The 25,416-nt window shown below is 39.3% G+C and overlaps 1 protein-coding gene and 1 long non-coding RNA gene across 2 annotated transcripts in view; both read right to left on the bottom strand.

The window, feature by feature from the left end:
- Positions 1–25,416, bottom strand: part of LOC309555221 — a 375,479-nt gene that overhangs the window by 215,411 nt on the left and 134,652 nt on the right. The gene's annotated exons all lie outside the window — the stretch shown is intronic.
- Positions 1–25,416, bottom strand: part of LOC309555220 (V-type proton ATPase subunit S1-like) — a 117,535-nt gene that overhangs the window by 36,279 nt on the left and 55,840 nt on the right. Inside the window, exons 5-6 of the mRNA XM_082257101.1 lie at positions 25,053–25,093; positions 17,296–17,381 (exon numbers count right to left, since the gene is read on the bottom strand). Coding sequence (XP_082113227.1) covers positions 17,296–17,381; positions 25,053–25,093 — 127 coding nt within the window. The remainder of the gene's footprint in view (positions 1–17,295; positions 17,382–25,052; positions 25,094–25,416) is intronic.

Below are 25,416 nucleotides of genomic sequence, written 5' to 3'. Positions count from 1 at the left end.
TCATCCTAATCCGCACGTCTATCTGGACTTGTATCTGGAACGCATATTCATTTTATTTCATATATAGTGTATACTATTTGGAAGGTTTATTCCTACTCTGAATTGGAGGACTGTGGGACTTTTGTGTGGTTATTCATTTATCACTGTTAAGCCTGCACATTTTCATCTTGCGCTACTGTATTTGTTATTTAGGAGGCTTGCTTGCTATATCAAATATTATTATTTTAATATTTTGTACTTCCTGATATAAAACACGGCCAAAAAAAAAAATTTAAAAATCAAATGTTTTCATTATTTTAGGCCTTGCCTTCTGCTACATATTTTTGGTAAAAGAAAATTCCCCCATAAGTGTATATTGATTGGTTTGCGCAAAAGTAATCACGTCTACAAACTAGAGGATAGATTTATGGCATTTTTATTTATTTATTTATTTATTTATTACTAGTAATGGCGGCGATCAGCGGTTATTAGCGGGACTGCGACATTACGGCAGACAGATCAGACACCTAAGTGACACTTTTTAGGGGACCAGTGACATTACTACAGTAATCAGTGTTATAAATATGCACTGTTACTGTACTAATCACACTGGCAGGGAAGGGGTTAATACCAGGAGATCAAAGGGTTAAGTGTGTCCCTAGGGAATGCTTTCTAACTGTGTGTTGGATGGACCCACTAGATAAACATAGAGATATGTGTTCCTGAATAGCAAGAACACAGGATCCCTGTGTTCATCTGTGACAGAACGGCGGTCTGCCTTGTTTACATAGGCAGACCGCCGTTCTGTCTCTTTGGGGAGCGATCGGCCAAACAGCACGCCCACTGACTATTACATGAAACGATGTACAGGTTCATCCTTTCGCGTAATAGAGCCGACCTGCCCCAGTATATGCGTGGCGGCTGGTCGGCAAGTGGTTAAAAAACACACCAATCTGCCCAAATTGAGCTACAAAAGTAGGTACAAAACTTTGTTTGTGCTTCAGCCATCTGCCTTCAGACATTTTGGAGTGGAGATGTGAACCACAACCATAGAGAATAATTGATTTTCGCTTTTGAGCTTCGAGCTACAAAATGCCCAGGTGTGAATGAGGCCTTACTGACAACAGCTTAACTGCTAGGATGGAAAATGGGCAGAATCTAGTATGGTGATTTGCCTCCATAGACTTCAAAAGGACTCACTGTTAAGTTTGGGCTTTGAGAATTTCAAACAGGATTCAACAGACCTATCCCTACTGGTTTATGCTCTTAAAGCGGTAGTATACTCATTTTGCCAACTTTGCATAATATAAATCAGCTATGTCCATATTACATTACTCACCTTTTATCCTGCCTGTCACTTCAGCTGTTCTTTTTCTATTTACATCGCTCTGCTCAATGACGTCACCCGCGCATGCTCAGTGTAGCCTTATTTTCCGGCAAGATAGTGATCTTGCCGGAATAATGCAGGGTCTATTGTGGGACTGTGTCATTCCCTCTGCTAGACGTCAGCCCCGTGCTCATGCGATACTCCGACCTTCCCCCATGAAAAAAATTCTCCACTACCCCATGTGACTTGCTACGTCACAGGGGAGTGCTAGTGGAGTAGTAGAGAGAGAAGAAGATGCGTGGAGGGCGATAGTTAGTGGACAGCCTCCTATTGGCTGTCCAAATGGTTACTGAAACCAAAATGAGGCTTGGTTTCGGCATCTATTGCGCATGCGCGGAATTTGCGAAGAATACACATACCGTGGGCGGAAATACTGCACAGATAAGCAGACGGAAACCACAGCAAGGATGGCGGCGCTCAACATCACAAAACACCGACCAGAACAAATGAAATTATACAGGTAAGGAAAACTTATAATTGATTGCTTTTATTATATTTTATTGAACATTACATGTTACTAGTATTGATTGCATTTTCAGATATGCAATGGCTGAGTTTACTACAGCTTTAAACAAGTTTCTTTGCTAGCACCACTTACCTTATTAAATGCATTATTAAACCCACATTTCAGTTTATGGTAAGTGTGCTTACTTTTCAGAAAACTTTACTACTGGCTACTAGTTGAAATGTTATTTTTTCTAAACATTTATTTTTGTGATGCTTTTTAATTTATGAAGTTGGATGAAGGCATTGTCAGGGGGAGCACTGTGATTTCTATTAGGGCTCTTTCACACACACTGTCCGTTGGACGGACTCCGTTTTTTTCAGTGGGGGATCGATCTGCCGATCCCCCGCTGAGCAGGAGGATGACAGCTGTTCTCCGCGCTGTGTGCGGAGACACAGCTGTCAGTTCCCCATGCATCTCTATGGGGGAAATCGAATGGGAACGGACCATCTGTCCGTTCTCATCCGATCAAATTCGATCCGATCCACTGGACGGATGGAAAATAGGGTTTCCATCTGTCCAGATTTGACGGATCGGATCGGATGTCAGCGGACATGTCTCTGCTGACATCCGATGCCCCATAGGAATGCATGGGGGGACCGTTCAGATCCGCCAAAAAAAACTGACAGGCGGATCTGAACGGTCGCCTGTGTGAAAGGGGCCTTAGAGGTAATAAATACCTGGAAGGATTACACTAATGCCTTAGGGTCCTTTCACGTGGTCCGTTCAGTGTTTTTCATCCGCTCAATTACTTTTTTTTTTTAAACTGACATGGATGCACTTTTGGAGGGTCCGTTCCATATGTCCGTTTTTCATCTATCCATTTGCGGATGAAAAATGGACATAATGTATATCTATGGGATTGCGGATCTCAGCAGATGACACAAAAATAGGGTTCTCTTCAGTCTCAAAAAACGGAACTGAACGGAATTGACGCAAAACGGATGTCAGCGGATAGTCATCCGCTGACATCCGCAATCCCATAGACATACATTATCTCTGTTTTTCATCCGCAAAGGGATTGGATGAAAAACAGACATACGGACCGCCCGTGTGAAAGGACCCTTACTGAACATGCTGTCCTTATTATGAAAGAATGGGGGGGGGGGGGGGGATTTACTAAAACTGGTGCACACATAATTTGGTGCAGCTGTGCATAGTAACCAATCAGCTTCTAACTTCACCTTGTTCAATTATGCTGTACCACTAAAAGCTGATTGGTTACCCATCACAGCTGCACCAGATTCTGTGTACACCAGTTTTAGTCAATCACCCCCAATATGTCTGATGACAGCTCCACTTTAAAGAGGCAAAAAATGTAAAGGTGTATTTATACCAAATTTGCATAGCTGTCATCTATCAAAACTGCTTGTAAATTAGTACTGTGCAAATGGGACAAAACTGAATGTTCTCAGGATATATTCTCCACAGATCTAATATGTGAATGGGGAAAATACTGTATTTTGGCCACTAGATGTAGCTGAGGAGCATACTTATTTCCTAAGATACTCAGCACCATCTAGTGGTCATAATGCAGTATGTTCTCTTTTTACACATTCAATCTGCAGAGAATAGAGCTGGAGAATGTTCGATTGTGCCCTTTTCCCAGAGATCGAATTTACATGCAGTTTCGATTGATGAACAGCTAACTAAATTTCTTGTAAATATTCTTCTTAGTATAAGAATTCTGGACAGTTTCAAAGTCCATTGGGTTGCTGAGTAACTACAAGCCCCAGCATGGGCTGGGAAACCATACAAGACTTGGCTCTGCTTGGGAAATCAATGCAGACATCGTAGAATTGGGCTGTAATGACCGGGAATCAATATATCTGCATCCTCCATTCTCACCACAGACTGCAAAGACAACAAATATATTTGTACTGTAAATCCCATAGTGATTTTTACTGTAAATAACACAATCGAACACAAAGCAGCACACAAATCCGCAGCTTGTTGCATAAGCTGTCTCTGCCACCGCCACAGCTGCTGCACATTACCCTCTTTATTGCAAGACATTGAAGCGCAGACAGCGAACGCCAGAAGCAATTTATATCGCCAGGGCTGTCCGGGCTCCCTCTAGGCACAAGGGTTCTGTTAAATAATTCATGATGTGGGTAGGGTTACCACCTCATCCCTTTAAACCAGGACACATAGTAATTACACAGGTTCTGTAGCTGATAACGGGGTAATTAAACTCATTTAGTGCCTTAAGTGCATTATATTAGCCTCAGAACCTGTGTAATTAATATGTGTCCTGGATTAAAAGGATGAGGTGGCAACCCTATTTAGATGGGGATTCCATCTCACTTATTGGCATTTAAAATTGCCATTTTCAGGATTTTCGGTTTAATAACGCTAGGAACATGGGTGAATACTGCTGTATGCATATCATGATTTTAAGATAAAATCCTAAAAACCAAATGTATGCAGAAATATATAATCAGGATTGACGTTGGGGGATTTTCCAAAGGAAGCAGTGAGGAATTCTTATAAAAAAATGTACTTAAACTGCATACTTTATATACATTAAACAAAGATGAAAACAGTTGTATGGTGAGTGGGGGCAAAAATCCTAATGGAAGAAAAAGATACAGTGGGCTGCAGGCACTTTTTTTCCTCTCTGCTATAAAAAAATTACCCAAACATTTACTTCAGGTGGATCAGCCACTGATAGATTGAACAACAACTATATGAATTTCCACCTGGTTGTGATCTGGAGCAAGGTACTCTGTAAATATGTTAAATGTCCTAACTTTTCTCTGCTATATAAGATACATTTTTAGCATGTGGCTTTGATGAAATTAAAATAATCCTTTTTTTTTTTGGTAAATGTTAGTGTAATCTTTTTAGCAATTTTAGTTCCATCAAGGTGTCCTATTTTTTCTATTTTAATCAATTAGTTTTTAATCTTTTAAATTTTGTAAAAATAAATGTATATTATGCAGGCATGTTGGCGTATGCTTGGTAGTGCTGCAAAGTGTCTGTAGACCAATTAAAAACAATATAATTTAAAAGTGCCTTATTGTATTATCTCCTCAGTTTCCTCATGAAGTTGGTAATTGCAGTGCCTAACATACATTACATACATTGAGCAGCTAAAGGGAGAATCTATAAATCCTTTAAATAAAACATGGAATTGAAAGTAAAAGAGTGAAACTCATAAATAAAAATACTTTCAGATAAAATTTAAATTAGACTTGAGAATTTGTACACACTGAAAATACACTTCCTTTAACAACAGAGTTCACTTAGATACTTTAATAAGTACAAAGTAAAATAGCGCTAAAGTGACATTAAAATGATAATAACACATGAATTGTATGTATCATATAGTGCAAACATTAGTGCAAAAAACAAATATAGTGTGAATAAAATTGTCCAATACAATGGTACATCAATTCTTCCAAGAAAGTGCAGTGGAATCGGAGACCAAAGAGGGGGAACGCCACCACAACACGCTCCAACACACGCTTCTTACCGGATCAGCAGGACCATAAATTGTAATGGTCTAATGCGCTCAAGCAAGCAGGTGGATAAAGATGATCATCACAGGTGGCAGACTTATCAACAGACAATAGATCCCATATGGACTCGAAAATGAATAAATAAAAAACTCCCATAGTGAAGTCCATCAAACTCAGTAAAGTGTTTTTTTAAAAAAAAGAAATAGATGGCTACAATTACCTTATAAAGGTCAAAATCAGGCATAAATGGTAAGTTGTTCCAGCAAGCTGTCGGCTTTCAAACACCACTTGTTCGCGGCTCTTCATACGTAATGACGTCACCTCGAAGCCACTCCCAAAAGCCAACAGCTTGCTGGAACAACTTACCATTTATGCCTGATTTTGGCCTTTATAGGGTATTTGTAGCCATCTATTTCTTTACTTTTTCTTTACTAATAAACACTTTACTGAGTTTGATGGACTTTACTATGGAAATGTTTTATTTATTCATTTTCGAGTCTATATGGGATCCATTGCCTGTTGATAAGTCTTTCACCTGTGATGATCATCTTTATCCACCTGCTTTCTTGAGCACTTTAGACCATTATAATTTATGGTCCTGCTGATCCGGTAAGAAGCGTGTGTTGTAGGGTGTTGGTGGTGGAATTGTTAACAGAAGTAAGAGGGTTACAGTTATTCTTAATGGCAGCTTTTTGTTGATAAGATAAGTTCATCAAAATGTTGTGGCAGGGCAAACCTGTGCCACTGTTTAATATGGTGGTTTATGCCAGATTTTGTAAGAAGCAAGCACACTAATGGCACAGGTGTGTGCTGGCTTTATATGAAAGCGAGAGTTAGAGCTCAAGGCCCCACCCTTTCGCGGGGGTCAGTGAGTGAGAGAAGCCACCAGGGATGCTTTATGCACCATGCTGTGTAGGTCAGGATAGACCAAGGCCCGAGCCTGGGAGAGAATACATGAGGGACAGAGCATGCGGGAAGCTGCAAGGAAAGACGCAGAGCTGAGATATAGTGTCTGTGCACAAACACTGGGATGTGTTTGATGGTCAGGAGGACCAAAAGGTACTAATGGTCAGGAGGACCAAGAGGTACTGATTGGACCAGTAAAGCTGCCAAGGGAACCAGAAGGCTGTATTTTGTTCATACTGATGGTGAGAAGCCCCTGCCTGGGAAGACATACCTGTGTGAACTTTTGACATCCTTTTAAATAAAGTGGGTAGGAAAGCCCAAAAACAATTGTTTGGCGTGGAGTAAACTTACTGTTTTGGCACTATCACTGAGCTACAAAACCCCAACATGTCACAATGTATATAATACTATATATACAGTATAATAATACTATCTTTATTAGCTTATCTAAACATTCATGGGCTTTGTATTTCCAACTGAACAACATGGAATCCAGTTGTATAGTGAGTAGAGGCAAATTATTGTTCTGGTAGGTAAATGGATGAATCTGAGTAGCTAATTTCAAAACCAAAGTAAAAGATGTAAAAGTCATTATTTGCGAAGTAGTTGAAACTATGGAAAAGATTTTATGGTCATCAGTAATCACCCTAAATGTCACTATTACTGGTTGGGTCATGATCCACAGTTCATCCACCCCAACTAAACTCAGCTACCTTGAACCCAGAGAAGTTCATTCATTAAGACACTCATTAAGTCACTAAGAATATCTTTGACACAGGAGAAAACATTACAGAGATAAGTAGCACCATAGATCCAAACAAGGCGATATTATCCAGCGGAACTGCCATTATCTAAGGCTGTTGCATTATTTTCACATTATGTTTATCTACTGATATTCTAGGTTGAACAACTATTTGAATTGCCTCTTAGATGTGACGTGGAACAAGGTACCATTGTAATAATAATAGCTCTAACTTGTCTCTGCTATATGAGGTAAATCTTAAGACATACTAAGTTACATATAGAGTAACTATTACATAATATAATTACATAGTAGTTAAGGATATGTCCCAACACTGCCACCCCATGTTTATGGATCTAAAATCCAGCATGGGTAACTACCATTTCTAGGGGTTCAAATCTCAGTGTTGCTGTCCAGTGTCTACAGGACTGCAAAACCCCAGCAATGCTATCTAGTATATGTATGATTACAAGTACAATCATTGCCACCTGCTGTCTTTAGTTCTACATGCTCAGAATCGCTATCCACTATCTGTGGGGCTACAAGTCTCATGAGTACTAACCATTGTCTTCAGAAGTTAAAGTCTCAGATTTGCTTTAGGCATACATAAAGGTCTAACTGTTTAGTCTCTGTGAAACTACAAATTTAAGCACTGCTATCCTGCATCTATTGCAAGGCATGGCATTTTATCCAATGTTTCCTAAAGTATCAGTTCTATTACAACTAAGAAGCATCTGCGCAGCTTATTGGAGTGTGCATCCCAAAGCTCACACATGCACGTGTGTGTGTGTGTATATGTATATACAGTCTCTCACAAAAGGAAGTAGCCCCCTCATATTTTTGTAAATATTTTATTATATCTTTTCATGTGGCAACACTAAAGAAATTACACTTTGCTACAATGTAAAGTATTGAGAGTACAGCTTGTATAACAGTGTAAATTTGCTGTCCCCTCAAAATAACTCAACACACAGCCATTAATGTCTAAACCGTTGGCAACAAAAGTGAGTACACCCTTAAGTGAAAATGTCCAAATTGGGCCCAATTAGCCATTTTCCCTCCCCCGGTGTCATGTGACTCGTAAGTGTCACAAGGTCTCAGGTGTGAATGGGAAGCACATGTGTTACATTTGGTGTTATCGCTCTCACTCTCTCATACTGGTCACTGGAAGTTCAACATGGCACCTCATGGCTAAGAACTCTCTGAGGATCTGAAAAAAAAGAATTGTTGCTCTACATAAAAATGGCCAAGGCTATAAGAAGTTTGCCAAGACCCTGAAACTGAGCTTCAGCACCATACAGAGGTTTAACAGGACAGGTTCCACTCAGAACAGGCCTCGCCATGGTCAACCAAAGTGCACGCGCTCAGCGTCATATCCAAAGGTTGTCTTTGGGAAATAGATGTATAAGTGATGCCAGTATTGCTGTAGAGGTTGAAGGGGTGGGGGGTGGATGGATTACTGGAACCATGTCTTGTGGTCTGTGTCATGGCAACCTGGTGAGGAGTACAAAGAGTGTGTCTTGCCTACAGTCAAGCATGGTGGTGGGAGTCTCATGGTCTGGGGCTGCATGAGTTCTGCCGGCACAGGGGAGCTACAGTTCATGAGGGAAACATGAATGCCAACATGTAACGTGACATATCAATAAATATATATCTGGACACACGTATGTCAAGCAGGATATCTCTGCGCTTGCTGGAGGAGTCAGCTGGTTAACTGCTAAAAACAAACAAACTGCTGCTACTTCACCAAATATCGTATAACTTGGAAAAACATGAATGAAGAATAATAGTAGCGCAAAAAGTCACTTATGATGTAACTCACAAATTGCATAAAATACAACCATAAAATAAGGGGTGTTTTAAAACACTTCAATATAGGATAAAAAGTCCTTTAAAGTCCATAGACCGTCCAGGATAGAGTGATGTTGTTAATGGATCACCTTTTTCAACCACCACCAAGTGTCACACAGTAGAAGTGGCAACTCACCAGATATAGTGGCTCAGGTGTTCTCACACAAGAGCACAAAAAGCAGGAATCAAAGGTATTAATGATGGGTGTCAGAAACAGCCTTGATCAATCCTTGCTGTATACACTAGATCCGATATCCCTTCCACAAACTCCACTCAGTATAATGGCCACATGCAAGGTAAAATGACTACAATAGTGAAGTACTGTAAAACTCAACTTTATTATAAAAAGAGAATTGCACTCACATATGTAGGAAAAGGTAAGGCTTCCATATAACAATCAACAGCGGTCAGGCAGGAATCCTCACACGAATAGCCTCCCGGGAGGATCTAGTGTATACAGCAAGGATTGATCAAGGCTGTTTCTGACACCCATCATTAATACCTTTGATTCCTGCTTTTTGTGCTCTTGTGTGAGAACACCTGAGCCACTATATCTGGTGAGTTGCCACTTCTACTGTGTGACACTTGGTGGTGGTTGAAAAAGGTGATCCATTAACAACATCACTCTATCCTGGACGGTCTATGGACTTTAAAGGACTTTTTATCCTATATTGAAGTGTTTTAAAACACCCCTTATTTTATGGTTGTATTTTATGCAATTTGTGAGTTACATCATAAGTGACTTTTTGCGCTACTATTATTCTTCATTCATGTAACGTGACATACTGAAGCAGAGCATGATTCCTTCCCTTCGGAAACTAGGCCGCAGGGCAGTATTCCAACATGATAACGACCCCAAACACACCTCCAAAAAGACCACTGCCTTGCTAAAGAAGCTGGGGGTAAAGGTGATGGACTGGCCAAGCATATCTCCAGACCTAAACCCTATTGAGCATGTGTGGGGCATCCTCAAACGGAACGTGGAGGAGCGCAAGGTCTCTAACATTCACCAGCTCCGTGATGTCGTCATGGAGGAGTGGAAGAGAACTCCAGTGGCAACCCGTAAAGCTCTGGTAAACTCCATGCCCAAGAGGGTTAAGGCAGCACTGGAAAAAAATGGTGGCTACACAACATTTTGACACTTTGGGCCGAATTTGGACATTTTATCTTAAGAGTGTACTCACTTGTGTTGTCAGTGGTTTAGACATTAATGGCTGTGTGTTGAGTTATACAAGCTGTACACTCACTACTTAACATTGTAGCAAAGCGTAATTTCTTCAGTATTGTCACATGAAAAGATATAATAAAATATTTACAAAAATGTGAGGGGTGTACTCACTTTTGCGAGACACTGTAAAGTGCCTTGAAAAATTATTCATACCAAAAGGTTTCCACATTTTGTCATGTTACAACCAAACATGTAAATTCATTTTATTGGGATTTTATGTGATAGACCAACACAAAGTGGCACATATTTGTAAAGTGGAAAGAAAATGATCAACGGTTTTTACATTTTTATACAAATAAATATCTGATAAGTGTAGCTTTCATTTGTATTCAGCCCCCTGAATCAATACTTTGTAGAACCACCTTCTCTGCAATTACAGCTACAAGACTTTTTGGGTATGTCTCTACCAGCTCTGCACATCTAGAGAGTGAAAATTGTGAACGTTCTTCTTTGCAAAATAGCTCTGGCTCTGTTGGATTAGATGGAGATATTTGTAAACAGCAATTTTCAAGTCTTTTCACAGATTCTCAATTGGATTTCAGTCAGGACTGGGCCATTCTAACACATAAATATGTTTTGATCTAAACTATTACATTGTAGTTCTGGCTGTAACCATTCCCTTGTAGCTCTGGCTAGGGTCATTATCCTGCTGGAGGGTGAACCTCTGCCCCAGTCTCAAGTCTTTTGCAAACTCTAACAGGTTTTCTACTAAGATTGCCTTGTATTTCGCTCCATTCATCTTCCCATTAACTCTTACCAGCTTCCTGTCCCTACTAAAGAAAAGCCCCACAACATGATGCTGCCTCCACCATGCTTCCCAGTGGGGATGGCGTGTTTAGGGGGATGTACAGTGTTAGGTTTCCACCGCACATCGTTTTGCTTTTAGGCCAAAAAGTTCAATTTTGGTCTCACCTGACCAAAGCACCTTCTTCCACATGTTTGCTGTGTCCCCCACATAGCTTCTCACAAACTGCAAACGGAATTCTAATGGCTTTCTTTCAACAATGGCTTTCTTCTTGCCACTCTTCCATAAAGGACAGATTTATAGAGTGCACGACTAATAGTTGTCCTGTGAACGGACTCTCCCACCTGAGCTGTGCATCTCTGCAGCTCTTCTAGAGGTACCATGGGCCTCTTGGCTGCTTCTCTTAATTTATGCTCTCCTTTCCCGGCCTGTCAGTTTAGGTGGGCGGCCATGTCTTGGTAGGTTTGCAGTTGTTCCATACACTTTCCATTTTCGGATGATGGATTGAACAGTGCTCCGTGAGATGTTCAAATCTTGGGATATTTTTTTCTAAATTGTAAAATACTGCGCTTATGTTCCAATGCAGTAGATCACCACAAGTAAAGTAGTGTGCACCAAAGAACCACATATTTGTTCCCCCTTTTTTATAGCTACCAATGAATTTAAGCAATATCCTTTAATACAATTGTTAGACTGGTCTAAAATGAGAGTCAGTGGTTTTGCACGTGGAAGTATTAAAGGGCGGGGAGGTTCTAAATGACCCGGGATTCAGGATAGAGGGATTACTATTGAGTGACTGTTCTAATACATCTTTGATACAAGGGTAAAATGGTTGATGACCTGCAACCATCCTAGAGGAAGCCTAAAATGCAGAGGTGTTACAAAAGAACATTTATCACACTTCCTGAAGGTGAAAAGATTCCATAGAAACATAGGAAAGTGATGGCAGAAAAAGACAGGGTAGTCCATCGAGTCTGCCCATTTTTTTTTTCGTTAATGTCTTTGTCTGACTATAAATCTATGTTTGTCCCAAGAATGTTTGAAGTAATTTACTGTTGACATTCTCACTACCTCTGCTGGAATTTTTTTCTAAGCATAAACTACCCTTTCAGTAAAATAATACTTTCTAAGATTAGTTTTGAACTTTTCTCCAGTTAATTTGAGGTCGTGTCCCCATTTTCTTGATTTTGGTTTCATACTGATAAAACTGCCCTCCAGACCCCTTTCCCAAACCTTTTACCATTTTTATTAACAGTCTCTGGACTTGTTCTATTTTATCAACATCTATATGTGTAAGTGAGGTCAACAGAACTGGACACAGTATTCTAAATGAGGACTCACTAAAGATCTATATAAAGGAATCAGAACCTCCTTCCTCCTGCTGGTGATCACTCTAGTGATGCATCCCAGAATTCTATTTGCTTTTACTACTGTCTGGTTACATTGTTTGCTCATTTTGCAATCATCTGAAATAAGTACCCCCAAATCCTTTTCCTCTGTAGTGCTGGCCAACACTGTACCCCCAATGTTTTTTCTCTCTCAGGGGATTATTTTTCCCTAGGTGCAATATTTTACATTTAGAAACCTTGAACTGCAGTCTCCACTGCATTGACCAATCTTCCAGCATTGCCAAATCATGTTCCATGTTACAGACACCTTCAGGAATATCAACTATACACATCCAAAATATGTGATACCAGAATATGGTGTTCCTGATCCTGTCCATGGTTCCATAACAAGGTTTAAAGGCACTTCTCGTGCATATAATTAAAATAATTGATGGTTTTTTTAACCCTTTTTTAAACCCTTAAACCCTTAGAATTAACCCTCTTCCTTCCTTAATTTTTTTTGTTAGTTAAACATTCCACATGGCAGTGGGCAGTGGCACTATGCCCTTTCTTTGACAATAGTTTGCCTATTAGCCTTGAAAATGTAGTATCAAGGTTTGCTAACTTCATTGGGATTTTCCCTGTTCTCACTGATGCAAAATTGTTCAGTCTCTTACCAAATTCTCTCTGGTATGCCTAACTGGTGTATGTATAACTTTTATCAAAAAGGATAGGGCAGTGCAGTAAGCGTGAGTGATATAATGTGAGGTGATTTAGATGCGCTCTGTTTTACACTTGTTTTTTCTCCTTTCAAATGATGCAGCCACATGCTGTGAAAAAAGGCAGCCCTGGTGTTTATTGCCAAAAGAGCTAGCAACCAAAATTTAGTGCTGGGTTCTATGCTGTTTGTAAGATTTCCCTATGCTTTCCCTTTAATAGTTTCAAATTCAAGGACGATATGGCTGCTCTATGCCCCTACCTTAAAAGTATAAGGCCCTGCTTATCGAAAAGGCAACGTATTTGCCCTTCTAATCCTGTTGGCCATAGTTTAAAGGCCATGGTTTAAAAAAAAAATAAAATCACCCAAGCAAATCTCAACATAAAATCTACTGGACTGCTAATCTTAAACCCACAGGATTTGCCTCAAACCCATGATAAGAGTGAACCCAAGCCTCTGTCCTAGTTATAATGGAAAGTTTACTGCTCTTCTCTGCTGCTAAAACAGATGTGATGCAAACAAACATTGTAACAGCATACTTCTATGATACGTTAGCATCATGCTGGTATTTTTTTGGCAGAGATGTCCTGGTACTGGAAGTGATGTATTCCCTAAGCCTTCCTGTAATCTAACACTAACCCTTGCAGTAACTACTCCTGTAACCTAACACTAACCCTCCCTGTAGCCCTGCACGTACCTATCCTAATGTGATATCAACCCTTTCATAATCACTTCTCCTGTACAGTACATGCTCCACTAAAAGATATCTGTGCCAGGATCCCCATCCTGGAAAAATTGGGTAATGGATGTGCATGTTAGCTGATACTTTACCTCTGAAAGCACACAAGCCATCATTAGCATATATAAGTCTATTTAGCACATTCACAACCTCTGCAACTAATGTAGTATATCTCACAATATTAGAGGAGCCAACAACCATTTTATAGAACCTTTAGAACATTTCAAGGGTCACTGCCACTGTTCTTTTATGGCATATGAGGCACTGAAATTGCACCACAAATACAATGTAATTCACATTAAACCTAATTAAATGCATTGTAAGATAAGTAAATAAAAATTCTAACTTAAAAGTGCTATTAAACCCAGGAGCCTGCATTCACTATATCTGGTCTCCCACAGTAGACAGAACATGGAAATGCAATCATTTTAGTAAATATAAACTGCTAAATCCCTTTTCTCATCAGTGTATATAGCAGTCTTGTGACTTTTATCAGTGTCCGGCCGAGCACTGGTTAAAGCTTGTAGGAGGAGTTTTTATTATGCTCTGACTGTCCTATTAGGCTGCATGACCCCTAGCCCTCTGTCTGGCCCTGTGCTGATCACATCCCAAAAAAAAAAGAAAAAAAACTGTCTAGCAATACACACCAAACTGAGCATGTGCAGAGTGCCTCCAAGGCTGTCTGCTATCAGTAGATGGATTGGGAACAGTAAAAGAAGAGGAGGATCAGAGAAGACAGGATAAAACAGCCTTTTTACACAATGCAGAGAAATAACCTTGTAGGTTCCATGAGTATAATAAGCATGCTTTACTGCATATGCAGAGTGGTTTTACTGTTGTGGGTTTAGTAACACTTTAAAATGATAGAATGTCCATTGGATGGCAAAAAGATCAAATCAGTCAATCCTGAAGAAAATCAACCCTGAATTTTCACTGGAAGGACAGAGTTGTAACTCAAATATTTTGGCCAACTTATGTGAAGATCTCATTAGAAAAGACCCTGATGCTGGGAAACATGGAAGGAAAGGGGAGAAGAGGATGACAGAAAACAAGATGGATAGATAGCATTATTGAAACAATGAACATGAAGTTAAGCAAGCTCCGGGAGGCATTGGAGGACAGAAAAGCCTGTCGCACTATGGTTCATGAGGTCACGAAAAGTCAGACACGACTAATGACTGAACAATAACAACAAAGTGGTAGTGAAGTCTAAATAAAAAAGTTTCACCCAGCAAGGCAATATAATTATGGGCTAGTATCCATTGCATACCTTGCATACCTTAAAACAAAGCCCTTAGTCGGCATCCTGTCACCACTGCAAAGGCTTCCATCTTCACCTGGTCTTCTTTCCAGGTTTTCAGACTCTGGCCTTCTGACTGGCGGAGCCACGATGACATCACTCCTGCTCATGCATGCGAAAGTCTCCGCCGTGGCACACAGCTGTATGCTGTTCCTTCAGAGCGCATGCACCAGTGATATCACCGGTTGCTACTTATTACAATATCTCCTAAACGGTGCACGTTTAGGAGATATGCATTTTACTTATAGTTAAGCTTTATTATGAGTTTACTACCACTTATTTGCCTATATTGAATCCTTTAAATGAGCATATAGTGATTTTACATATACTGTATTTTCTTACATTCTTTATTATTTCTATAAGTCAGGTGTATATCAAATATTTCTTAGATATATTTCTTTTATACATTCTCAGTCAGCAGGTAGAAGTGTAGGTTTTGACTTGTGTCCTTTTCTATTTTTAGCTGCACAGTTGAAAAAAACTAGTTATTTATGGCGCTAAATAGTTTAAGCTACAATCTACAAACAGAACTTATTGAATCAGATAAGTTACTTCTCCCCCTTCTTCTCTGGTGTGTTCAGTCAAGGCTGCATGGAGACAGCCCATTCAGACTGGCGCAATCCGACTTCGTGGGGCGACCTGTGAAGTTGCGGTACACGCTGTGCATATAATTGAAGTCAATGCAAGTCGCCTCCAGGTCGCCCCAAAGTAGTACAGGACCCTTTTTCTAAGTCGGAGCGACTTGTGTCGCTCCTATTAGAACGGGTCCTGTACTAATCAATGGCGAGCGACCGAGCGCGACTTGTCAGGCTGACAAGGCGCCTGACAAGTCGCGCTAGTCTGAATGGACCCTCAGTTAGAGAGAGGTAATCTAAAGGAAAACAACTTTTTTCTTTTTTAGTAAGTAGTCACTTCTTAAAGCAAAAAAAAAAATACAACTGGACTGGTAAAGAACTGTGTATTTGTATAAATAAAGACACACTGACAGCTTAGGGCAGCCTTATGACAGCATCAATGCAGGGGGAATGAAAAGAAAAAAAAAAAACTTTTCCACCCCTGTCAAAAAAGACAAAACTTATGGTCACTTAAATTGGCAAGGATATTATTTGTCTGGAAGTTCGCACAGATTCTACTAATTAAAAAGGACAGGTGTTTCCTCTATTTACAGTAGTTTCAACAAAACCATTGACAGTGTCACAGATGTATTAGCCGAAGGGAAATTCCTGTAGGATTTTTCATAAGTTGTTAAGACTTTTCAAATAAAAAAAAATATATTTTAGAGCATCCACAAGCAACAGACAAGGTATTGTCGCTAGCTAGGACAGGGGAAGGAGCAGCGGGTGAATGCTAGCTAGGTGAGTATAGGTTAGTCAAGGGATCCCTTTTTTAAAGACAGGCACTTTGCCTTAAATATTCAAGGTGACATTTTGCACCTCTTTGCACACTTTCCAGTATAATAAACCCTCCAAAACCTGCAAGTGGTCGTATGGACCAGCTTAATTTTTCTGAATACTAAAGGTTTTTGTTAAACTCTCAGCACGCACATTTAGCCTTACATAGAAAGCAATCACAAACTGTTAAATTGGTCTCAATAGACTTCTATGTTGTTGCCAGTATCTGGATTCTAGCATTAACAAGGTTTTCCTGCTATTTGTGCCTCTTGTGGTTAGTAAATTTCTCCACGCAATAGTAATTTGTAGTGTCAGTAGAAATTGCAGTGTGAAGTTTTACCAGCAGCAATAAATATGTGTCCCTTGCAATCTAATGTCCCTTGAGGTGGGGTTGTAAATCACTGGTGTTCTCCACAGCATGGTACCATGACTAAATGATCTATATTGAGCTGTCACAGGACTCCCTGTAATTTGCAACAAGCATACTACATCATATCATCCTATCACAAATCCCAAAGTGTAAATTTATTATCAAAATATATAGGCAAAGACAGGATTGTAATATACATCTAATCCCTGGTATCCATCTTCACCTCATCAGCTGCTCTGAATTTATCAGGAAAGGCTTGTTGCCGTGATCCCATCTAGGAAACTGTTTCCAACATGTACTGCTATAACTCTATAAAAAAGCTATATGGTAGAGACTTCATTAAGGCTTCTGGATGTCTTTACTCCTTCATGACCAGGCTTAATGAAAACCTGGTCATGACAGGCACCTCAACAGTATAAAACAGTTATATTACTAGTTCAGTGTGTTTAGAAGCTCAGGCATTTTTTTTAACCATGCTTTCTTAAATCAAATCCATATTTTGACCCCAATTGCCTACCTATCATCAATCTGGAAATAGCTGGGAACCCGGTGAGGTAAACGGTGGACAATTTAGCTTTAGGCCCAAAGGATATGAAATATTTGCCCTGTAACTGCCATGCCATCCATACACATCTTACTTACTTTGGAAGGTTTCAGTCCAGTGTAAATTGCAGTGAAATTGACTCCACTGTCTTGCAGAATTTCTGTGACCTTTTTAATTTGTTTATCTGTAAATGAAATAAATATTTAATTGTAGTCAGATAAAATATACATCAGGGCAGTATCATTAAAGGAATACTGTTAGCTCAAATCTCGTCAGGAGGCAATTTACAAGATGATATACGGCCCTTCAGTTGCTAACCCCCCTGGATAGTGAATTCCCTCTCTCCAGCGGGGAGATGCGAGGACACAGCACACTTAAGCAAGGTGTAGACACATCTTATTTTATTGCAAGTTTCGCTCATATTTAAGGGAAGTTTTGAGCGGCAAAAACTGCTTTAAACTGGTTACAGTTCATGAGTCAATTTAACAATAGAACATATCTCACAGAAACAGTACACGAAAAGGTCCTTGTGTTCCCTATACACCTGTGTAAGTGTGGGGTGTCGTGTGTTGGAGAATGTGTTTGTGGGAGAGCCGCTCCGTCTGTGTTCAGCTGTCATGTGTTAATGTAAGCAATTGTGAATTGTGTTTGGGTGTTGTCAGTAATCTTTTTATGCGAAGCCTTAACTCGTTAAGTGTCTAAATGAATGCATGAAAAGGTGTTTAACATGTCAACGTCTTGCCGTCTATATGCAGAATATCCAACTGTCAAGTGTCCAAATGAATGAATGGAAAGGTGTTTAACATGTCAACGTCTTGTCATCTATATGCAAAATACAGCTGTCTGATGTCCAGGGTGTATGAATGAGGTGTGTCAAATGGCTAGTTAATGTCATTTGCAAGCGCCCACATTCCATTGCAGAATGGGCATGAGCTGAAATGTATTATGAAAATATAATATTTCAGTAAGGCACGTTGATACAACCTTTCAAATACTATTGCCCAATACAAAAATACATTCTATACAATATGTGAAAGGCTAACTAAAAACAATTACAACCGTGTAACATGTACATGTTTCCATGCATGTACATAGATGTTGATTTTTATGCATAATTTCTGCACAGCCTATTTATCTGTGTAAACATTCACTAGAGGAAAATGTGGGATTAGCATATAGGAAGCCAGCTGAAAGACACAAAACATTGCTGCTGCTGCTAAGTAAATTCAGTCTTAATACCTTCAGTTCTAATATTCTTCCAAAATGTCTGCTTAGATATCCATGAATGCCATTTAAACATCTTATACATGCCAGATGATAAAAATAATGTCAGTTAGGTAATTTAAATGAAATGTAACTATACACTGGTGGATCCAAGTTGAAATGTTTTTAATTTCAGTAAACCAGGTTTTGTATAAATAGTCAAAAAAGTGGTGTGTGGGGATAGAGCGTAAAACAATTTTTACCCTAAGGAGGTACCATCCCTTTGAAAGCAAATATTGAGGTACATAATTGGCAGACATGGGAGTAAGTCACACATGTGCAAGTCACAAGCAAGTCTCAAGTCTTAACCTTCAAGTCACAAGCAAGTCCCAAGTTACTGTGGCGAAAAGCAAGCAAGTCAAGTCGAGTCCCTGCTAGAAGTCAAGCAAGTCAAGTCAAGTCATTTATTTTGGCCAAGTCACAAATCAAGTCAAAATACTGATCTACCCCAATTTTCACCTTTAAATCAGTTAAAAGTCAGTGGTCAGGAAAGGTTTTGTTTTATTTTCAACATTAACAAAACTGCTTAGTACTTTTTTCTTGGCATATTAAAGAAACACTTTGAATGCCCAAACAGCTCAAAATCCTTCGTCCGGTCATGTTTCAACACCACAGTCAGTAAAAACATGTTAAGTATTTCCATTGTTAAACAGCCAGTGTCCTAAAAATCAGAACACACTGAGGTGTTTTAAGTGACTGTGGTGTCAGAAACATAACAGGCACATTAATTTTGCTTTAACACATCTTGAGAAAATGCAAATATTTAATAACTTAAAAAAGTAAAGTCATTTCAAGTCATATGTCTCAAGTCAAAGTCAAGTCTCAAGTCATGAATACCAAGTCACAGTCAAGTCGAGTCTTTTATTAATTTTAGTCAAGTCTCAAGTCCTCAAACTGGTGACTTAAGTCTGACTTAAGTCAAGTCATGTGACTCAAGTCCCCCACCTCTGATAATTGGGACTTTAAATGTATATCCTTGGGTCTAATGAACACTGACCAATCAATGGACGAAGCAGGTCAGCCCACAAAACACGTTGGCTATACAAGTTGGATCCTAAGTCCAGGACAACATCACCCTGGATAATCAGTTTAAGAACTTTTTAAAAAACAAACCCGTTTTAAGAAATTGTGTAATATTTTGAATAAAGATACTTGATTGCTTGGTGTTCATTAGACTCAAGGAGATACATCTAAAGTCCCAAACAAATATGTACCTCAATATTAGGTTTTGTATAAGTAAAGTCTCACTTTCAGGGCATTATGTTGTGTATTATTGTGTATTATTGGGCGTTGCACTGAAGAAGTCCATTAATTTGAGTGGGCTGCCTAACACACAACAACTTGACCAAAAATGATTCTGGCAGCATTTGCAACTCATGGTATTGCACTGCTGATCATTGCTGTGCAGTTCAAAGCAGGTGCGTTGGGAAGGTGTTTTGGGACAACCTACCATAGTACATCATTGTGTTGAATGGGTCTTCAGTTTTGGTTGATCGTGCTCTAAAAATTATTAGTGAAACCAGAGACGGTTCACCTAGCAATATGAGTGTTCATCTTTCATACTAACAATAGACTGCACTTAGTAAATAAGGGAAAGCTGTGTTAACCTCAATGTTCCAATCATGTTTCTAGAAAAAGTCCTGTATTTTTTTTGTCCCTCTTACACATGATTCAAAGTAAACACAGCTTCACCCAATTGACTAAGCTTAGTGAGCACTCACTTTGAAAATTAAACATTTACTTTGTTTTACCCTTCAAGCAATGTTATTCTTACATTCATTTTTATTCTTTTTCTTTTTTTTTTTTTGATTTGTAAAATAATTATAATGGTATTTAAAATACAAAGGCAAAACAAATGCCGAAGGAGGTCATTATGGTCTCCTAAGAGGTCAGGGCTTGCAATGCTCTGTCTTGTATGTGCACCCCCTTGTCTGACTTGTAATGAGAGAAAGAAACAGTGCAAATACTACGCCATTCTACAGGATTGGGAACCTGAACATATAATGAATAAATATAGCTACCTAATCTATATATATATACATGTATATATATGTATATATATACATATATATATATATATATATATATATATATATATATATATATATATATATATTAACATTTATTTCCCACTGTGGTGTTATAACAGGCCACAGGCCATATTACTATCTATAATGTTAGATGATATTTAGTATGCAGTGCATTGGATTTATACCAGTGTTTATAATGAATGCTGTTGAACTGTGACTAGTTAACAAGATATTTCAATGGACTGTTAGCTAATTTCTGTCCTCTTCTTGATAACACTATCTAAAAATAACGTAAAGTATGTTACAAGCCAAACATATGTGTCCTTTTCATTAAAGCATTCTGAGGCCCTTAGAGACATAGATATATTATTTAGCATTCAACAGGAAAAAAAAGGCAACAACTGTAGCTATAGCTACCAAGAATGTCGCCAATCTTTGCTGTTTAGCGAAGAACAACCTCCTTTTTATTTAAATCCCTGCTAACACACTGTCATTTGCACACAGTTATGGCTGACAATAGTTTAATTCTCAGTTCATCTACTGAAAAGTACAACAGCAGTTTAGGGATGGAAAATAATTGTTTTACCCAGACATACTAATTATTTGCTGTACTGAAAGCAACGAGTTTTATATAACAAGAAATGGAATAAAAAAAAAATGTGTTAAGTCATTCCATGGGTAAATGTTTAAGGAACAATTTGATTCTTTACAGCTTTCAGCTCCATGATCTCAAACATTATCTTTGGAGAGTGAAATGCTGTGGGGTCATTCCCTACAAAATTGATATCTACGTTTTGGATATTTGCCAGATGAATATGTTACTGGTTTATTCCAGGGACTCCAACAGAGATATCTCTTTACTGGAGTTTCCAGTTCTGCTCTTTATCACCATGGAGTCTCCGACATGGTGATCTGCTGTCTTAGACCCAAGCAATATACAATGGCAATAATTGCAAGAGTGGATCAACCTCCTGACATTTACTGAATACTAAAAAAAACTGTTTTGGTTTGGACTAACCATTCAAGTCCACCCAAACTTAATTATTTCACTTGAACCTGAGCAGGCTGCTCAATGTGCCTCTCAGTACCCCTATAAACAAAACAGTCAGTTTCACTTTCCCTTGTTTTTAATACATTCTTATCACGAGCGATGGACAAGTGCTTGCCAGTGCTGGCCATCCAATCTCTTATTTGGTCCTGGCATCCAGTGTTATTTTGGCAGCAAATTTCGATTTAGTTTTAGTTATAGTCCTTTGACTAAAATGCCATTTTGGTTTAGTCATATTTTAGTCATTTGACTAAAATGCTATTTTAGTTTTAGTTGTATTTTAGTCATCTGAACTGTTTTAGTTTTAGTCATATTTTAGTCATATTTTATCTCATACATTTTCCTCAACTACAAATCGGGTTTAGGTAAATTGTAATGCATTGTTTAAACATTTCTCTAGAATTTCCAAACAAATTATACACTCCTGGAGTAAAACTCTAATAATATGTTATTATTTATGGTACAAACTACAGACACAGATTTAGAGCCAGTTCACACTGAGGCGACACAACTTCGGGGGGCGACCTGTGAAGTCGCGTGCACCGATGTGCACCGCGACTTGCAGGGACTTCACATAATGGAAGTCTATGCAAGTCGCTCCGAGGTCGCCCCAAAGTAGTACAGGACCCTTTTTCTAAGTCGGAGCGACTTGTGTCGCTCCTATTAGAACGGGTCCTGTACTACTCAATGGACCGCGACCGACCGCAACTTGTCAGGCTGACAAGTCGCCTGACAAGTCGCGGCAGTGTGAATGGGCTCTTAGCCATTGTGATAAATAACGTCTTTATAAATAAAAAAAAAATCATAAACAAACAAAAATATTGCTTTTTGACAAACAGAAGTGCAACTTTAAAATACAAAAAACTGTAAACTCTATTGGCTGTACTGTCATTGCACATATTACCTGAATATATTACCAGCATTAAATATTAAGAAAAAATATCAGAAAATAATTTTTCGTAATTTTTTCTCTTTTAGCAGCTTAGTAAATGCTCCTTACTTATGCTTATGCTGTGATGTAATACATGTTTAATCACTTAAGGACCGAGCCCATTTCTGACACTTGTTATTTACAAGTTAAAATCAGTATTTTTTGCTTGAAAATTACTTAGAACCCCCAAACATTATATAGATTTTTTAGCAAAGACTCTGAAGAATAAATTGGCGGTCATTGCAATATTTTTTGTCACGCAGTATTTGCGCAGCGGTCTTTAAAACGCCATTTTTTTAAAAAAATTACATTTCACTGCATTTAAAAAAAACTGAACAGTAAAGTTAGCCCATTATTTTTGTATATTAAGAAAGGTGATGTCACCCCGAGTAAATAGATACCTAACATGTTACGGTTTAAAGTTGCGCACACCCGCGGAATGGCGACAAACTACGGTCAATAAAAACCTCCATAAGCAACGCTTTAAAAATTATTAACGGTTACCAGTTTAGAGTTACAGAGTAGCTCTTTTTTTTTTTAATTATTGCTCTCACTCTGGCGATCACGGCGATACCTCACATGTGTGGCTTGAACAGCGATTTAATTTGCGGGCGCAACTTCCGTATATGTTTTCTTTCGTGCGTGAGCTCATGGAGACGGGGGGCTGTTAAAAAAAATATTTTTCCTATTTATTTTATTTATTTTAGCAAAAGTTAAAAAAAAAAAAAAAAAATCTGATCACTTTTTATTCTGTCCCAAGCAATGTAAACATCCCTTGTGACAGCAATAGGCAGTGACAGGTACTCTTTATGGAGGGATCGGGGGTCTAAACCCCTCCACTGCTTTTTAATGTATTCAAAATGCCGAAAACTGCATTTTTGAATACTGTCACTGTTTAAATTCGGCACCTTTAGCAGCCGAGTAACCCGGACATAACATCATGGATGCCGCCTCTGGGTTACGTCATCGGAGACCCGATCAAAGCTGCATCCGGCTTTGATCGGGACTCCAACCAGCCGGCAGACACACCGGCTGATTTCTCGGGTCTCCCGGTGGGACAGGAGAACCGGGCAGAGCCGCTGGGGTGGGGGCATCCCTTCCTGCTCGCTGGGGTAACGATCGAGTGCCTCCTGAGTCGCATCGGTCGCTACTGCCTGAAAACCGACTGCCGGCTCTAAAAAATGGTACTGGGATGATGCCTCTAGCTGTAGGCATCACCCCGGTACAGCCACTTATTGCAGCCGAAGTAGAGATACGTCGATTTGCGGTAAGTGGTTAAACTTTAATGTGCTATTATTACAGGGTCTGGATGGAATTGTGTTGCTGTGTTGCGGATTTAGAAATGGCCAGCAGAGTAGTATTAATTTTGATGTCAATTTTTTATTTAGATTTATTTTTAGTTATATATAGTCTTAGGACTAAAATGCCATTTTCGTTTTAGTTGTATTTTAGTCTCATGACTAAAATGCCATTTTAGTTTTAGTCGTATTTTTAGTCATCTGAATTGTTTTAGTCATATTTTAGGCGACTAAGATTGCGTTAATAAACACTGCTGGCATCTCCTCTGCTGGTTTAAACATGTTTTCATTCACCTTCTAAGTGGAATTGTGACTTTTGATAGCAGACAAGTGGTTTAGGTTTAAACCAGCATCAACTGGCTGCTATTAATGCAGTATTCCAACACACTCTAGTTTGTTCAAGCCATCATCTGTCGGCCAGTAAAAATTGTGTTCAGTGAATTTAATCTTAGTAAAGGTTTGTATTCAGTTGCCTCCCTGTGCCTGTCACCTGTGCTCCCAAAATTCTTGAGGAGTATCCCAGTTTCTGTCCCTGTTGTTCCTGGTTAAGAATTTACTTGACCTACAGTTCTTCTACCTGCTTCTCACAGATTTTAATCAGCTTGACCACACCTCTTGCTCCAGCTCGACCCCCTATTCCTGATTTCGCCACTCTCTGTTATGACTTGGCTTAACCCGTGGCTCTTGATACTGTTGCCTCTGTTTCTGATTAAATACAATTCCTGGTTCTTCACTGCTGCCCGTCATCCTTGGCCACACATGGCCACCACCAGGTCCATAAAATCCATCCCTCCTTGCAGTGGCCAAGGATGAAGGAAGCAGACAATACCCTTAATAGACAAGGCACCTTGGCATGGTCCCCTACCATTGGTGACAAAGAGGATCTTGTGAAATAGAGAACAATGCTGGAATAATGCTTTTTGGGGGAGGGGGGTGGAAATAAATCCAGTCTAAACTGATTTATAATTGTTTTGGATGGATTCTGGTGGGTTGAATTGCTAGCTTATTATTTCTTCATGATGTGACTCTGGTGACAACACCCTCCGAATGTTCCCATCTATATTCCCAACTAAAATCATTACTGTGGTGTTGTAATGTGTGGGAAGGCTTTCTCTGTATTCCATATTGAAAAGTGTAGGAGACTTGGAGAGATGGAGGCCCCTTGGGATATAGAATGAAGTTTGGAAGTGATGCAACATCTATCACAAGAAGAGAACTGATGTCTACTTGTTTAATGAACTACTACTGTAGGCAGAAGCTACCTTTAAATGTATCTTTAACTCACCATTTTCAGAGAAAGTGGAGGCAGCATATATTTGACTGGATCTGCAAAAAGAAACAAAAAAATAAAGATTAAATTGTGTTAGTTAAAACAAATATAATTTTTTTTTATTTTACAGTTTAACCACTTGCCGACTGCCGCCCGATTATATATGGCGGCAGTCAGCCCCTCACTGGCAAACTGACGTATGGGCACGTCACTAGCCTGTGAGGCTCACGGACCACCCCACGCGAGTGAGCGGCAGACCCGATGTCCGCCTCTCACTCGCGATCCTCCGGTACAGCGGGAGAAAGGCAGGCGGCTAGTGTAAACAAAGCCGCCTGTCATTCTCCCTTGTGTAACAGCACAGATCATACGGTCCTGCTAT

This window comes from Pelophylax lessonae, assembly GCF_965119305.1.
Source record: "Pelophylax lessonae genome assembly, chromosome: 4".
In the NCBI taxonomy this organism is placed as follows: domain Eukaryota; kingdom Metazoa; phylum Chordata; class Amphibia; order Anura; family Ranidae; genus Pelophylax; species Pelophylax lessonae.
Note: the sequence above shows the minus strand (reverse complement) of the source record. Positions and strands in the feature narration are given on the sequence as shown.